The 16,970-nt window shown below is 41.5% G+C and overlaps 1 protein-coding gene across 1 annotated transcript in view; it reads right to left on the bottom strand.

Moving 5' to 3' along the window:
* The window catches only part of LOC145415676 (uncharacterized), a 561,483-nt gene that overhangs the window by 368,055 nt on the left and 176,458 nt on the right, over positions 1-16,970 (bottom strand). The window contains exons 30-32 of the mRNA XM_080284894.1: positions 11,120-11,297; positions 5,861-6,056; positions 2,245-2,319 (exon numbers count right to left, since the gene is read on the bottom strand). Coding sequence (XP_080141020.1) covers positions 2,245-2,319; positions 5,861-6,056; positions 11,120-11,297 — 449 coding nt within the window. The remainder of the gene's footprint in view (positions 1-2,244; positions 2,320-5,860; positions 6,057-11,119; positions 11,298-16,970) is intronic.

The following is a 16,970-nucleotide window of genomic DNA, read 5'->3' as shown; positions in this document are numbered from 1 at the left end:
CCATATTTCTTTCTTTTCCCCTGCCTTCTGGACTTTACCTCACCCTATCTGTGAAGTGGGAAGAAAGAAGTTGGGGGCAGGATGATGATGATAATGATGATAACAATGACAATGACAATGACAATGACGATGATGATGATGGCAAAACTTAGTTTGTGCATGAAAAATGTAGGTAACTTCCTTTTTCTTGTTTATTTCTCTCCAATTATTTTGCTACATAAGAATAACTTAATCTCATCTGGTAGGAGAAATCATTGAAAAGATCAGTGCTACAAAAAAATTATTTTAATCTCATCTGGTAGGAGTAATCACTGAAAAGATCTTTTTTATTTTTTTTAATTGATAAAATGTTAACAAACAGTATTTTGGATGTACCTTTTACCTCTTACTGATTTTAAGTACTGAATTAGCTTTTGTGCTATAATACTGTCCTATAAAAAATTCAGGGTACAATAATCCTTCACGATGTAGCTGTTTACATCCAATTTTTACTGTGTTGGAACAAGTCTGTTACAATATTCACACTGCAGAAGATGTAAGACATAAGCAAATACAGTGGTGCCACATAAGAGTGCCAACACACCAGCCCCTGTGGCACTAAGAAGTGAAGGCAATTGCACAGGTGTAATATTCATAAACCAACGCACCAAGACTGAGAAAGGAAGTCACATGAAGAGATGGGTAGTGTTCATGGTATGGCTGATGTCTGGTGAGGTGAGATATTAAAGGTGTAGTTTTTTTTTTTCTTTTTTTCCAGTATCATGCAGTCTTGTGTTAATTTTGCTTTTGATACTGTACTACCTGATGACTCTTTTGTCAAGTCAAAGGGAATCTTCCATGGTGAAATGGTTAATAGCAACACGTTATTATATGTGAGTAGAAGTATAAACTGAAACATTACGTACTTATACAAACAATGAAAACACAGGTAATGAATATTCAGAATGAGCTACGTAAAACCTTACACACACTACTGGTATTTCAATACACACTGTGAACAGAAGAAAACACTAACAAGGCTGACTGCATATTTTCCAATAATAGTCTGAGACACTGCATAATTTGTTTTCTCTTGTGGTAGGTGGGGGAGCTCACCATCCACTCACTCGATGTAGTGCTGCTCTCGGGTGTCTGCCCTTTCCTCTCCATCCTTCTTTCCTTCCATTCTCTTCTGTCTTTCTTTCCTTCATTCTTTCCTTGTCCTTCTGCCTACGGGTGACTTTACAGTCCCTCTTCTGTCTTTCTTTCCTTCATTCTTTCCTCTTCCTTCAGCTTGTGGGTGACTCTACACTGAGTGACAAGCCAAATGGTTACCTGTACACCAGGAAAGCACTTACTATGCTGGGTGGTAAGCATATAACCAGATTTTGGCACCTGGTGGTTTCAGTGGGTAATTATTGAGCTCCAGTCTGACTGAGCCGGTGAAGGTTTATATCCAAGGGGTGGTTGGGGTTGATTGCTCATGTAATACCACTCAGGGATGAGTGAGGCTGGTCACTCTCATCTTAAATGTCAGGACCAACTGCCTAGCCCCAGGCTCCTACGCTCCTCATGGGGCAATGTAGGATTGGATGATGGATGGATGGATTCATATATAGGTATATCCATCAAGGACTGCTAATAACTACAGTTTTAAATATTCACAAGACTGTCAGTTACATACACAGATCAAACTAACACTTTCAGTCTGATGACATAATATCTGTTTATTCTTGCCACTGTCAGAGGATTGTATTAGTTTGGGAACAGTTCCTAGGTAGTGTACGGGTTAATGAAGGCTGTATCTAAGCTCCAGTTCATGAAATCTAAAGTTAAATAAAAGCATTCTGTGATAGAATTAAACATAATATATACAAGGGATTAACAAAACTGTTCTTTTTTACTGTATTACAATATGATGCTACGTTATCATTCACATAATACTGTACAGTGATCCCAATAATTAATGCTTTCCACCATAAACTGTAATCAGAAGGTCATTATGGTGCAGAACATCTTGTCAGTAGCTACCATATCCATTAACAAAAAAAATAGAGCAACAAATATTTAACTAAACAACAAACTATTATAAACAAAAAACTATTACAACATTTACAATCCTTAAAATACTATGGCCACAATGACTGAAACCAATAATAACAGTGGGTACATAAGAAGGTCAAGTTGTGTTTCAGTGTTTCAGTGTTCCAGACACCCAGGTCTATCAAGTTAACTTACACCAATAAAAACAAGATGAAGTCTTACTTGTTCAAGGTTATCAGCTATTGCATTGAATTCCTGCACAAGCACATGCCGGCTATCTACTACACGCAGGAATTCCTAAAGAAAACAAAAAATAGTTAAAAGAAATCATAAATTATTTTTAAAAAATTGGGAGTAAATTTCAAAATGCCTGAAGATGTTTATAACAAATCAAACTAAAACTCAATTAATTAAGGCACTCTTGGCTGGCAAAATACGGAAAGAAGCTCACACCTGTTTATGGATACAGTAATGAAATTAACAGTTACAGTATGAAAATATATGTACCTATGCACTCTATAAAATTAAGCAAAAATAAGCTTTTGAAAAATCACTCTCAGTTGCAATCCCTCAATGCAAAACAAAACTGTTTTATATATATATATATATATATATATATATATATATATATATATTGTTAAATTATTGAGTTTCCTTCAAACAAGCCTGCACATAATATTGATGCTAAAGTGGATTATGTAATAAACTGAAAAATGTAAAAAAAAATATTCATTACTCCGTAATATTACACTTCAAATACAGTAAATTATTGTACAGTACTTGCATTCTTCCATTTACTTGCGTGAAAAACTTGCTAATTGAAATTAAAGTTAATTATATTTCCATTACCTCTTTTGGGCTTTATTAGTCTGTGGGAAACTCACTTTCAAGCTGTAATTTTTTAAATGCAAAAGGGATACATATCCACATATTTCTCTCATTTCTACTTAGCATGCAGCAACACCTATACTCGGTTCCACAGAGTCTGACGCACTGATTTTGCCAGCCGAGGACAGGTGGATCTGGTAACACTGCGCGACGTACTCGGGCGGTGATTGGTGGATTTCCATTGTGTTTGAACGTGCTCCAAACGGACTTTGTATTTCAACCAAGGCCCTTCTTGATTTGTAAGATACCGGATTATACAGATGCAAATTAAAGCAAGTATATCTTTAATGATAAATATGTGCCTTTTAAATTACTAGAGATAAACCGGAACGACAATGATAACAAAAAGTAAGTAAAGTCGCGACTGGACGCAAACGGACAAGTCAGCGACTGATTTAAATTCATTTCATTATGTTTGATTTCGTTTATACTGCACGCGGTCTTATTATAGCAGCATATTTCAACTATTATTTTCTCTTGGAGTTTGCTTTTATCTTCCTTTCCTTTCTTCCACCATTAACAAAAATTCGGTTTATTCTATAATGATGTAATCCATTACTTTCCCGGCTCTTTGTCGAGGGGGCAGAGCTACATGCTTGAGAATACACTGTGACCAGGGATAGGGTGTCCGTCTGTCTGTCTGTCTCTTATGATAGAAAAATGTTGGGGAAAATCAAATACCAAACTTATTTATGTAAGAAATAATTTTACTGAATCTGACTATGAATACAAACAAATGCAAATTTTTACCTATGAAGGTAATGAAAATATGTATGTACACTATATGTATTGAGAATAGAATAGCATGTATTGGCCCCAGAGAGGTGTGTGTGTGTAATTCACCGGGTCGGTCAGGATCACTTGATGGTCGTGATCGTCAGCATTTTACCCTCCCGGAAGGGGGCTGAGAGCTCATATAGTCCGATCTAAGGGCAAGGCTGTGACCTTCACACACCCACACACCCATCCCCTTGCTCAAGGGGGACAGTAACCACCCACTTCGTCAGTGAAACTTTTCGCAACCTGAGCGAGGCGCGAACTCCCGTCTACCAGATGGCAAGCGAGAACGTTACCACTGCGCCAGCGAGCAGTGTGTGTGTGTGTGTGTGTGTGTGTGTGTGTGTGTGTGTGTGTGTGTGTGTGTGTGTGTGTGTGTTTACACAAATCATAATTATTAGAAACTATGCTAAGCATATCTAGAGTAAGGTTGTACATTAGTAGATGAGGTAATGAAGGGCATGGTGAAGACTGTAGACTGTGACACTGTGTAGCAGTGGTGGGAAAAACATTCGAACCTTCACAGGACCTCGGGCCCACCTCGCTATGAACGTCTGAATTCCCGCCACAGTTGCTGACTTGTCTGTATGCATACAGTCGAGACTACTTAGTTTTTGTTATCATTGTCGTTCCGGTTTATCTCTAGTGATTTAAAAGGCACATAATTATCATTAAAGATTTCATTGCTTTAATTTGCATCTGTATAATCCGGTATCTTACAAATCAATAAGGGCCTTGGTTGAAATACAAAGTCACTTTGGAGCACGTTCAAACACAACGGAAATCCACCAATCACCGCCCGAGTACGTCGCACAATGTTACCAGATCCACCTGTCCTCGGCTAGCAAAATCAGTGCGTCAGACTCCGTGGAACCGAGTATAGGACCAAATCCTTGTAAAGTAAATATCAGCTTTACATAATAACAGACATCACAGCCATTGCACCATTATGTAAAGCAAATGACTGAAACCTTCAGGATGAATACTGTAATTATTACCTCTATAAAAATTCAATAGCCATCATCATCATTCTGATCATGTTCATCCTAATCCTTTCCCTCTATTAAAAAAAAAAAAAAAAAAAGTATGGGTAAACTCTAGAAATAAGATTTAAAAGGTACAAAAGTAAAAAACCAATAGAAGCCCTGTGAAATGGGCCACCAAATCAGTCACTCATTACTTAAATCTTCAAAATTTTGGCGTTACATCAGAAAAAAATTTGATAATCAGAAAAAAATGATATTTTTATGGAAAAAATTGCCTTCTCATTCAAGCCACCACATTTTGAATACAGAGTATAATTTCATATATATAGATAGATAGATAGATAGATAGATAGATATAATTTCGTAACTTAATGAACCTAAGTATGGGAACTTGATATACAAACACTCCTATCTACAGTGTGATAAGGAGTGTTTGTATACCAAGTTCCCATACTTAGGTTCAATAAGTTACAAAATTAGGAAAACACTAAACAAACTTCTCCATGATTATATATATATATATATATATATATATATATGTGCACAGTATATACAGTAATCCTTATACTATCCAGATGCCCACTTTCCGGACACCCGACTTACCGGACATTGTGGACCTGGACCTTCACAATCCAAAAATGGCCAAAAAAAGAAAAAAAATCCCCTCCAAAAAAGATTTTTTTCCCTCCCGTAATTTGAAATTGTCACGCAGCGCTGAACAGCTGTTTACACCATGGCCCCTTCACCCCTTCCTTCCTCCCCCCTCCCCACTCCCCTGTCAGGGTTGCCATTTGGTATTTTTCATTATCAAATGTGGGCCAATTTGGTAATGAAAAATTCGTTTGGTAATGAATCACAATAATGCATTACCAAATGGATTTTACACATGTATGAGGATACACAGGATGGAGATGGTGGATTGTCTGCTCTCTCTGATTAATCTGCTAGCCTACATTGCGTGAAAATAATCAACATGCTGTTAATTGTAAGGAGAGAGTGTGTGTGTGTGTGTGTGTGTGTGTGTGTGTGTGTGTGTGTGTGTGTGTGTGTGTGTGTGTGTGTGTGTGTGTGTGTGTGTGTGTGTGTGCTGTACATGTAAAAGCTGTATGTACCATAACTTACTTATATATACCAATGAACACAACATTTATTATTTTGTTTTGAAGGCATTAATGTCTTCTACAAACCTGGAAACGATCAAGTTGTTCTGTTTTCTCTTGAAGAGTTCCCTTAGGGCTATAGGTCTTCAGTAATGCTTCAGAATCACTAAGCCATGAAATAATTCTATCATATGTGCTTTCATAGTCATTCCACTGCTGCAAACGCTCCTCCAATCCATGCTTTACATCTGCCAAGGTGCTAGCATACTTGGCCAGTTCATACCTATAAAAAATATGAAAAACTTGCATTAAACAAAAATCACAAAAGGACACAGCAGGTTCCTTTCGTGTTTCTTGACCTCTGGACAAAGGTGAGAGTCCCCAGTATTATAGAAATGACAACAAGTGGGTTGGTGGAGGGTTACTGTCCCTCCCCATAAAAAACAAATAACTCAAAGTCAAGTGGCCACTCCTTACAGGATCATGGCATCTGGCAATAGACAGACAGATAGATAGACTGGAATGAACTCCAGAATCCTACACCGAATTTACAATGACTTCCAACAAATAAAATTCCAGTCAGTCATTTAAAGTTGCTTCATTTAAAGGTGCTTTCTTATAAAATCACACATGAATTAATACTTTTTCTTTACCTAGCTTGTGATTTATCATAAGCTGGTAAATGTTAGAAATAAGTGTTATCTTGTGCTTTTAATCTCTCAATAAGGCAATGTAGAGAATGGCTTCATATGGTGGCCCTGATGTAACCAGATCAATCACCTTCCTGGTCATACAAATGTCCCTCACCTACTCCCCATCCCCCCAAAAGAGGACTGTGAAATGCAGATGATCAACTTTAGCATATAGTCCTCTGGGTTCACATTTCAGATGAACCTGGGGCTACAACCTCTACTATTAATCCCTCAATCATGAATCAGATGCATGTCTCACTGTAAAGCTATATCACTTAAAGTACCATTTTGCCTGCACTCATCCTAGATTCCAAGTGGGGACTGATAATGCACATTATGTCTCTCATATCCACACCACTGGTGGAGTACTGTTTGCTCGTTGCATTTTTATAGACAAGGAGAGTTCACAGCAGAACACAGTGTAAATGTAACAACACAGAGGGTTTTATACAATGATGGTGGGCTTATACAAGACTCCTGTGGCTGTTGTTAAAACCTCTGACTCATCTTGTGAACCCAATGGACCATACAAAATCATCAACTATGGTCACTCCCTGAGGTCTTTTGCTGAGGTTACGCTGATGAACAATCAATGTTGTGACTGTGTGGTGCATGTGATGAATAAGTGTATTGTGAGGTATGGGGGGCTGCACTGCAATATGGGCAAAGTGGATTGTCTGTGAGTTGTATTTTATGTTGGTACTGTAGTAGGGATGGATGGTAGCCAAACTGCTATCTGGCTAAGCTTACTTGTGTTGCTCTGGGTATTGCAGTTTTTGACGGGTGTATCTCCAGTAGTTCTTGCAGGATGCTGTTTGGCTGAAGGTTCTAGATGGTTAAGGTGGTTATGTAATTATGTATGTTTGTGAACTGGAATGGTGGATGGAGGAGAAGGGATGTTGCTGAGAGACTTTGTGTAGTGTTGGGAAGTTGTTTGTTTCTTACTTCTTTACGAACAGGGATGCTACAACATACACTTACTAGGATGGGATGAATCTTGAGCTGAAGCAATGAAATGTGTGCCTCTCATATTCACATGAACTTTGACTAAAAGTATTTCCATTTTTGATGTATGGGTCTATATTTGTGGTTCTGGTGCAACTACTTTTTATTTTTAAGGTCATATTTTGTGCTTTGAAAACCAAATTCCTGTCCGTGTAAGTTAAGTTTGGGCCCTGGGTCAGTTTTGGACTTGGTTGGGGGGGAAACCCAAGGTTGAAAAGCGCATCCCATTACTTTACATGTTAAAACTACCCCAATATACAATACCCAGCCTAACGATGGGTTTTTACCTAACCAATTGCATTGTTAAACTGGGGTATACCTGTACAGTGTGTTCTGGTGACTTTCCGAGCCTCTCGTTTTTACCCCTTCTTACCACCCAACCCCTCATAAAATACCCCCTGTTTATACACATTACCAGGTAAAACACCAACCAACACATGTTCCCTATGTGACAACAAGTGGGTTGGCAGAGGGTTAGTGCCCCTTCCCAGAAAACAACTAACAAAATATAAACAAGTAGCCTCGGACCAGGACTGACCAGCAGATGACGACTAAGGATCGAACAAAGGACATGATATGGATTGCAACATGGAATGTAGGGGGTGCAAGTAAAGAGGTGAGTGAGAGATACAGTATACTGTCCAGGTGCTTGAGGGTGCAAAAGTGGATGTATGTGGAATAACGGACACTAAAAGGATGGGTGAGAGTGCAAGAGAATGGGAATATGGATAGGGTATATGCACAGGAATGGGTGAGAATGAGAGGGCAAAAGAAGGAGTGTGTATTGTTGTGTGCAAGAGATGGAAGGAGAATATAAAAGAGCACGGATCAATTGGCTCAAGGACTGTGTGGGTAAGACTGAAAGTTGGACTACAAGAGTGGATGACTGCGTGTATGTATGCATCAAAGCAAGATCGTGCACGTAGTGTGAAAAAGGAGTTCTGGACAAATGTGGAAGCATGCATGGAAAAGTTTGAAAGGCATGAGTGCTTTTGATTGGAGATATGAATGGAAAAGTATGGAATGCGAAGGCGGATGGAATAGTTGGCGTGTGGGCTGTGCCTGCAGAACTGGATGAGAATGGCAGTGCTCTAGTGGACATTTGTGCAGGGAGAGGGTTGGTGATAGCCAATACCCTCTTTAGATGCAAAGTGATCCACAGGTATACGTGGTGAGTTATGAGATGGGTGAGTGAATGGGTGGGTTATGCCTAAATGAATGGAAGGCAATGACTGATCATGTGTGTGTGGATGACAGAATAAGAAGGTGTGTAATGGATGCAAGAGCATAAAGAGGTTGGGGGAGTGGACTTTCTGACCACCACTTGGTGGTGGTGAAAGTCAAGGTTCAAATGAAATAGAAAAATGGAAGAAGGGAAGGACAGGAGGAAGTAGCTCATACAAGGAGGGTAGAAAGATTGAAAGAGGATGGAAAAAAGACAGAATATAAGAGAGAAGTGGATGAACAACTGGGTAATTATGATTTGGAGCAGATGGAGAACGTGGAAGATGGGTGAAAGATGTTCACAGAAGATATCTGGGCAGCATGTAAGGTGGTGTGTGGGGTGAAAAGAAGATGAAAGGGGGTGCAAGGAATAGCATGGTTGAATGAAGAGGTGAGACAGGCTGTGGCACAAAAGAAGAAAGCATATAGTGAGTGGATGAGAAACTGGAGCGTGGAGGAAGTTGAGAGACAGAAGAGAGAGTTATCTGTAGAGAGGAAGAGGACAATGAAAAGATTAACAAGAGAGAGTAACAAGAGAGTGGAAGAGGAATTTGGAAGGAATCTGAGTGTTAAATGGAAGGATTGTATGAAAATGTTCTGCAAATAGGTAAAGAGAGTTGGACAGGGTGATAAAGATGTTAGTCAGGAAGTGAAAGATAAATATGGTAGATTGCTAGTGGAGAAGGGAGAAAAAGTGAGCAGATGGAGAGAACACTTTAAGGAATTGCTGAACACAAAGAATGGAAGTAATGTGAGTATAAGTGGCTGGCAAATGGCTGGAAGAAGAAGGGATGTGAGAAGACAGGATGAAATCAGTAGATGGAAGTTGTGGAAGCAATGATGAAAGTCAAAATGGGGAAAGCCCCAGGAATTGATGAAGTGTGTGGTGAAATGCTGAAGCATGAGGGAGATATAGTAGTAGAATGGATGTGGAAGATGTGCAGACTGGCCAGGGAGGAAGGTGGAGTCCCAGAGGATTGGAAGTTAGGTATAATTATTCCCCTGCAAAAAGAAAAAGGAGAAATGGAAGTGTGTGGTAATCACATGGGCATTTGTCTTCTTAATGTAGTAGGAAAAGTATATGGTAGGATACTTATTGACTAAGTTAGGGAAACAACAAAGGAATTAGTTGGAGCAGAACAGGGGGGTTTTAGGAAGACAAGAGGTTGTGTAGATCAGATATTCTTTCTTAGGATTTTTGCGGAAAAGTTTCTAGAGATGGGGAAGAAGTTGTATGTGGCCTTCATGGATTCAGAGAAAGCATTTGACAGGGTGGATAGAAAAAGAATGTGGAAATATTAAGAATATATGGAGTAAATGGGAAGTTGATGAATGCCGTGAAGAGAATGTGTGAGGGTGCTATGGCTGCAGTGCATATGGACAGTAAAATGAGTGAATTTCTCTATTTGAAGGTTGGATTGAAACAGGGATGTGTCATGTCTCAATGGCTGTTCAATCTGTATATGGATGGGGTTAGTAAAGAGATACAAGGTAAGGCAGTGGATGTTGGAGCGGCCCTGATGAAAGAGGGCAGTGCTTGGAAACTCCCTGTACTGTTGTTTGCAGATGATACTGTGTTGTTAAGTGAAGATGAAGGGGAGCTGCAAGGCTTCGAGAATGAGTCTGGAAGAGTGTATGGGAAATGGACTCTAAAGGTGAATGTAGTGAAGAGTAATGTTATGGTGTTTGAGAGAAATGAAGTCACTGAATGTACAATGAGGTTGGATGAGGAGGAAATGGAAAATGTGTGTGCGCTTAAGTACCTGGGTAGTGTGATGAGTAAGGATGGAAGTTTAGAGTATGAGGTGCCTGAAAGGGTGTAACAGGGAAGAAAGATTGCTGGTTCCTTGAAAGCAATATTAAGAAACAGGGAAGTCAGCATGGAAGTGAAAAAGCTACTACATGACAGTATTGTGACACCAACTCTAACGTAGGGAAGTGAAACTTGGACCTTGTTGGAGGGACAGAAGTCAAGAGTGAGATCCTTGAAAATGAGTTATCTGAGAGGTACATGTGAAGTCACATGGAGAGACAGACTGATAAATGAGGAAGTGAAGGAGCGTTATGGTGTGGATGTGGATGTGATAGGAAGTGTTAGGAGAAACACACTGAGGTGGTTTGGGCATGTGGAGAGGATGGAGAGTGAGAGAGAGATGAGGAGAGTGTATGTGAGTGAGGTGGAGGGGGGAGAGGGAGGGGGAGGCCAAGGATGAGATGGAGGGATGGAGTGGAGAGGTATATGAGAGAGGCGGGGGTATGAGCTGAGAGCAGGGTAACGAAATGGCGGGGGACAGGGCGACATGGAGGCTATGTTTGTGGCCACCCCTTATGGAATTAAGGCATCTGGCAATAGATAGATTGATGGAGAAAAATATATGTCAATAAACAATATATATTTTCACCATTAACTATTGGAACTTCTTACTTTAGGTTATTGATATCACGTTCCAAGGCTTCTCTGGCTCTTGCAGGCAGTTTTTCCAGTAGGTGGTGAGCATTGGCGCTGATCTGTGCGATAATATTCCGGCCATCACTTTTTGCCCCTTCCAGCCCACAAACATGGTCCAGACGCTGTTGCAGTGTACTCTTGTTACCAGTGTAATCTGAACAAAAGGAAAAACATTAAATATCGCCAGCCATAGTACAAACTAACACCAACACCCACACCAATTCAGTGATCTCTCTTCCTCTTCTATCCTCTTGACCTTCCCTACATCTTAACTTTATTACTTCCTTTCCTCTCTCTCTCTTCCTTACTATAATGGAGTGGAAATCTCCAGGTTACATGACTGTATAGGAAATGGCTCAAGATCATGACGTGAAGAGCTTTCATCAACTGAAAAGACCCATACATTCTAGCATGGTACAGATACAGTTGTGCAGCTTTGCCTCCATTTATACAAAATGCCTCTCAACTTCCCTATCTCCTGAAAGGGAGGTGGCGGACTGCCGAAGAAAGGCAACTTTGGCCTGCCTGAGAAGGGGCAAGGAGAGATATGTCAGGGAAATTGCTGAGGAGGTGGAAGGCCATTTTTTTGTGAATGACATTCGACCTACTTACCGAGCCCTCGAGAAGCTCGATTCCAGACCCACCTCTTAAGTTAACTCTGTTTGGTCACCAGATGGATGGCTCATGTTGGGGGCAGGTGAATACAGCAAAGGGCTCATTGGGCTGAGCACAGTATTTTGAGCGCAGTATAAGGCTGAACCTCCCAGTGGTGAGCTTCTGTTGACTAATGTACAACCACTGACTGCTCCCACCAACTGATGATACTGTGCCTTGTCTAGAGCAAATCAGAAAGGCAGTGGTAGAGCTGCTGGTGTTTGTGACATCCATGCAGAACTGATCAAAGCTGGGGGTGAAGCCTTAATCAGGGCATTACATGAAGTCATAAAAGCCATCTGGTGGACTGGTATCATTCCTCCTGACTAGACAAGGAGTTTGGTCATCCCTATTTGGAAGGGAAAAGGAGACCACCATGACTGCACCAACTACTGTGGTATTACAGATGTCAGTGTACCAGGCAAGGTTCATGCTCATATTCTCCTGATGTGTATCCATAACCATTTGGTAAAGTTTCAGAGGCCTGAGCAATCCACAGTCAGGAAGTCTAAAGTTGATTACATTCTAGCAATTCGAGCTCTCATGGAACGCAGCCTTGAATATCAACAGCCTATGTGGATCTCAAGATGTCTGACTCAGTAAACTGGGAGATACTCTGGTGTGACTCCAAGGGATCCCCACATGCATAATCCAACTGACAAATGGCCTGTATTCAAACAATGAGACTGCTGTCAAGTACAAAGGGAGAACATCTGACTTCTTCCCGGTAAATACTGGAGTGAAACTGGGATGTGTCTTTGCTCCCATGCTTTTCAACACATGCATGGACTGGGTACTTGGCCAGGCTGTGAGTTGAAGTCACTATGAAGTGTCAATTGGAAATTTCAGGGTTACTGACCTTGGCTCTGCTGATGATGCAGTTATCCTAGCAGAGTCGCAGGAGATACAACTGAGAGCCCTCGTGAAATTTCATGAGACTTTGAAGGCAATGGGATTAAAGGTCTCTTGGATCAAGACCAAGGTCCAGGCATTTAGTGGCTTGTTGTATGAGGCATTTCAGTCTGTCTAAGCATGTCGTGAGAACGTGGAAACCTTGGAAAGATTAGGTTATCTTGGTAGTGTAGAAAATAAGAATCAAACACTGAGATTCCTCATTGCATTGGTCTGGCCAACGAAGTTACGATTTCACTTAACTTAGGTATTTGGTGTTGCCGTTATTTGTGTAGGATGAAAGTTTACATCTTCAGGCCACTGGTGTTCCCTGTCTTACTCTATGACTGTGAGATATGGACACTAATCATTAACTTGAAGTGGCAAATTGACTCCCTTGGTATTGAGTGTCATCGCAGGATCATTGGATATTGCTGGTATGTCTGGGTATGTAATGTGCAACTACACCATAAAACTGAGTTGAGGCTTGAGGACTGACTCTGCCCATAGGATTAGCTCTGAGAGAGTTAACCTGGTGTGAAGGAGACCAAGGGGAAGGCCACAGAACTCATGGCTGGAAAATGTTGATCATTCATGCTGAAAGATACTTAGAGGGGAAAGAGCTGTTGCCTGGAGGACTGCATGAAGAGACTGTCCTGGATGGGGTCAGAGGGTGAGTGAGACTAAGTGCCCCACAGCATTTGCCCCCATGATGATTCCGCATACTGTTTTTCACCCAGACTTCAGAATGGTTTCCAAAAACCTCAGTGACAAGCAAAATCTCAGATTCTTGCCCTGAAGGAGGCAAATATACCACTTAAGTAGATGTATGAATGTAAAGGCAGAAGGAAGAATATCATTTTAAACCTGCTGGTCAAAGCAAAGGATCTTCCACCAGGCACTGCTCCACTTCTAAAATGGTACCAGGGCAACCCAGGAAGACACCTGCTGCAACTGACAAGCTAATAAAAAGGAAATCTTGACAAATCCATGCATTACTTCACAACAACTGAAGCAAGCACATCCTGACCTGTTGGGTAGTGTTGCAGTAAGTACAAATAAAGAGTGATGCCAAAAAGGACCTGTACCTGCTCCTTCACTCCTCAACCATGAAACCTCTGCTAACTCAAAGGTTACATTGTGAAGGACTGGGGAAAGATACTGTGGAGTGACAAGTAAGCTTTCCAGAATGGTGCTGTGAGGCGTGGCAAGCTGCAGGGTCCCTCCAATGTGAATTACCTTGACAGTTGGTGTGTGTATCACTGCACATCTCAGTAATGGTATAGGGCTGGTTCAGTGGGGAATTAGGTTATGGTGGATTTTAAATTTTTTCAGAGAATGAGACAACGAATGGAGCACAATATACTGTACTTGCATACTCAAAGGTTATATGGTAAATTTTAATGATAGCCATCAATGCAACCATGTTTGCAGGACAAAGCACCATATCTGACTGGAAAAAAGAAAAAAAAAGGACAGAGTCCCCAGGGAGGTGGTGAAGTGGGCAATGAGAAAGCTTGGGATTGAGGAGTGGTTCGTTAAGGTGATTACGGCTATGTATGTGTGTGGTCGCACCCAGGTAAGGGTGATGGAGATTTGAGTGATGAGTTTTCTGTGAATACTGGTGTGTATCAGGGGTAAGTCTTGAGCCCCTTGTTTTTCATGGTACAGTAAAAGCTTGATTAACCAGCATCCGATGCATCGGCACATCTGTATGACTGGAATGCAAATTCGATCCGGCATGGGGCCGAAAATATTCTGGACACCGGTCATCCTCCTATAATTCTTGATTAGTTCGGCGCAGTACAGGATAAAGTACTGTAAGCAGCTAAGTTTTCACAATTATTTTGGCCTGTAACATACGCTAAATTTTTCCCATATACCCAGGGAAGACAGAAGGAGGGGATGAAACGAGCTCTATCCACCTCTACCCCAGCTCCCAACCCTCTCCCATATCCTTACCCCTCCCAGCCCCCACTCATTATTCTTAGCTGGCAGTTACATCTCGATGTAACTGCCAGCTAAGAATAATAACCTCATACTTTACACTCACAGTCACATTACTAATACACAAATATAAAACACTAGGATATGTAAAAAGTATATAATATGACTATGAACATGCTGCAGCAAGAAATTTATGCATTTTAACGCTGACAATAGAACATGTTAACAACGGCCATCCCAAGCCTCGTGCGTTGGGTGTTTGCATGCATCCGTATCTGTGCCTGCATGTTTGGATGTGCTTATGTGTGTGTGTGTGTGTGTGTGTGTGTGTGTGTGTGTGTGTGTGTGTGTGTGTGTGTGTGTGTGTGTGTGTGCGTGTGTGTGCGTGTGTTCGTGTGTTTGCAAAGCAGTGCACCTAACACAGGAGGCCTGAGGTTGCTGTTGTTAATGTTTTTGTTTTACTGTCAATGTCATAATGCATTAATTTCTTGCTGCAGCATGTTGATAGTTATATTCGTTTAACATATCCTAACGTTCTTTGTTTGTATTAGTAGTGGGACCAAGAGTGTTAAGCATGAAATCAGTTTAAGATGTAACTGCTAGTTAAGAATGACGGGTGGGGTGGGGGGTTGGGTAGGGGTATGGGGGATGGTCAGGGGCTGGGGTAGTGGTGGGTGGAGCTTGTTTCGTACCCCCCTCCCCTCTTCCCTGGGTATTCTGAGGTAGGAAGGGGGAACCCCTGGGAGGAGTAGACTGTAGCACCAGTCGAGCAGGGCAGTGCTCCCGAGGTGGATGGAAAGCTGATGACAGGGAGTGCTGGAGCTCCTGTTTCATCAGCCCTCAGGACTAGTTCCTGACCATCCCCCTTTGCTGAACTTTTTCAGTGACTCAGTTACACAGAGAGTAGGCCAGCATGTTCTCCAGTACAAATTTCTCTAACTATCTACACCAAACTACATGCACAGTACACACTACACTTCCTATTCAAAATTTAACTCAAATGGCGTCTCTTTACCAAGCCTCGGAGTCCCCAGGGGGGGGGACCATAAATGCCCCCACCATCCGCACCTCTCCCGGTGATGACTTGAGGTGCCTGGAACCACTATCTGACTCTCTTCTTCTTCATTTCTGCAACATTCGCGGCCTTTCCTCTAACTTTCGCTCTGTTGAGCACCACCTCTCCTCCTCTAAACTTCACCTTCTTTTTCTAACGGAGACTCAGCTGTCTGAGGCAACTGACAGCAAACCCTTTTCTGTATCCTCCAACTTTCACTATACTCATTTCAAAGCCGAAGGTGGCTGTTGTGTATATATACGCAACAACTTATCTTGCTCTCGTGTTCCTGAACTCGATTCTTCTGAATTCTCTACGCTCTGGCTTCGGCTTTCCTGTCATTCTCTGACTAAATATATCTGTGCTGTTTACTTATCCCCTAATTCTACTGACTATCAAAAATTCTTCGACTATCTTACTTCTACGATGGAACACATTCTATCCATTTCTCCTTTCTCGGAAATCTCCATTCTAGGAGATTTCAATGTTCACCACCACCTTTGGCTCTCCTCTCCTTTCACGGATCCACCTGGTGAACAAGCCTACATCTTTTCTATCCTTAATGACCTAGAGCAGCTTGTACAGCACCCTACCCGTATCCCTGACCACCTTGGAGAGAGCTCCAACATACTTGACCTCTTCCTCACAACTAATCCTTCTGTTTACTCTGTTAATCTTTTCTCTCCGTTGGGCTGCTCCGATCACAACCTTATTACCTTAACTTGTCCTATCACTCCGGTACGGCCTGTGGACCCTCCAGGGAAACGTCGTCTGTGGCATTTTGGAGCCGCGGACTGGGAGGCCCTCAGGCAGTACTTCTTTGATTTTCCCTGGAATGATTATTGCTTCCATGGCCGGAAGCCATCTAAGTGTGCCTTGCGCATTACGGAGGTTATTCTCTCGGGCATGGAAGCATACATTCCTTTCTCATATCCTTTGACTAACGCAAGAAAGCCTTGGTTTAATCACGCTTGTTCTAATGCTGTCCGCAACAAGGAGAGGGCCTACAAAAGGTACCGGAGCCAACCCACCCCTGAATCACATCATCTTTACGTTTCTGCCCGGAATCGTGCTAAGTCTGTTCTTCGCTCTACTAAAAATAATTTCATCCATACTAAATGCTCTCAACTCTCCAACTCGAATTCTTCCTGCTCCTTCTGCCACCTTGCCAAAAGCCTTTCTAACAACTTTACCTCATCATCCTTCCCTCCTCTTTTCTACTCTGATGGTTTTGTAGCTATTTCTTCTACTGATAAAGCTGATCTCTTCGCACAGACTTTC

The sequence above is a fragment of the Coenobita brevimanus genome, chromosome 13 (assembly GCF_032717465.1).
Source record: "Coenobita brevimanus isolate Jiangsu-jjx chromosome 13, ASM3271746v2, whole genome shotgun sequence".
Lineage (NCBI taxonomy): Eukaryota > Metazoa > Arthropoda > Malacostraca > Decapoda > Coenobitidae > Coenobita > Coenobita brevimanus.
This window is presented reverse-complemented; position numbering and strand designations above follow the sequence as displayed.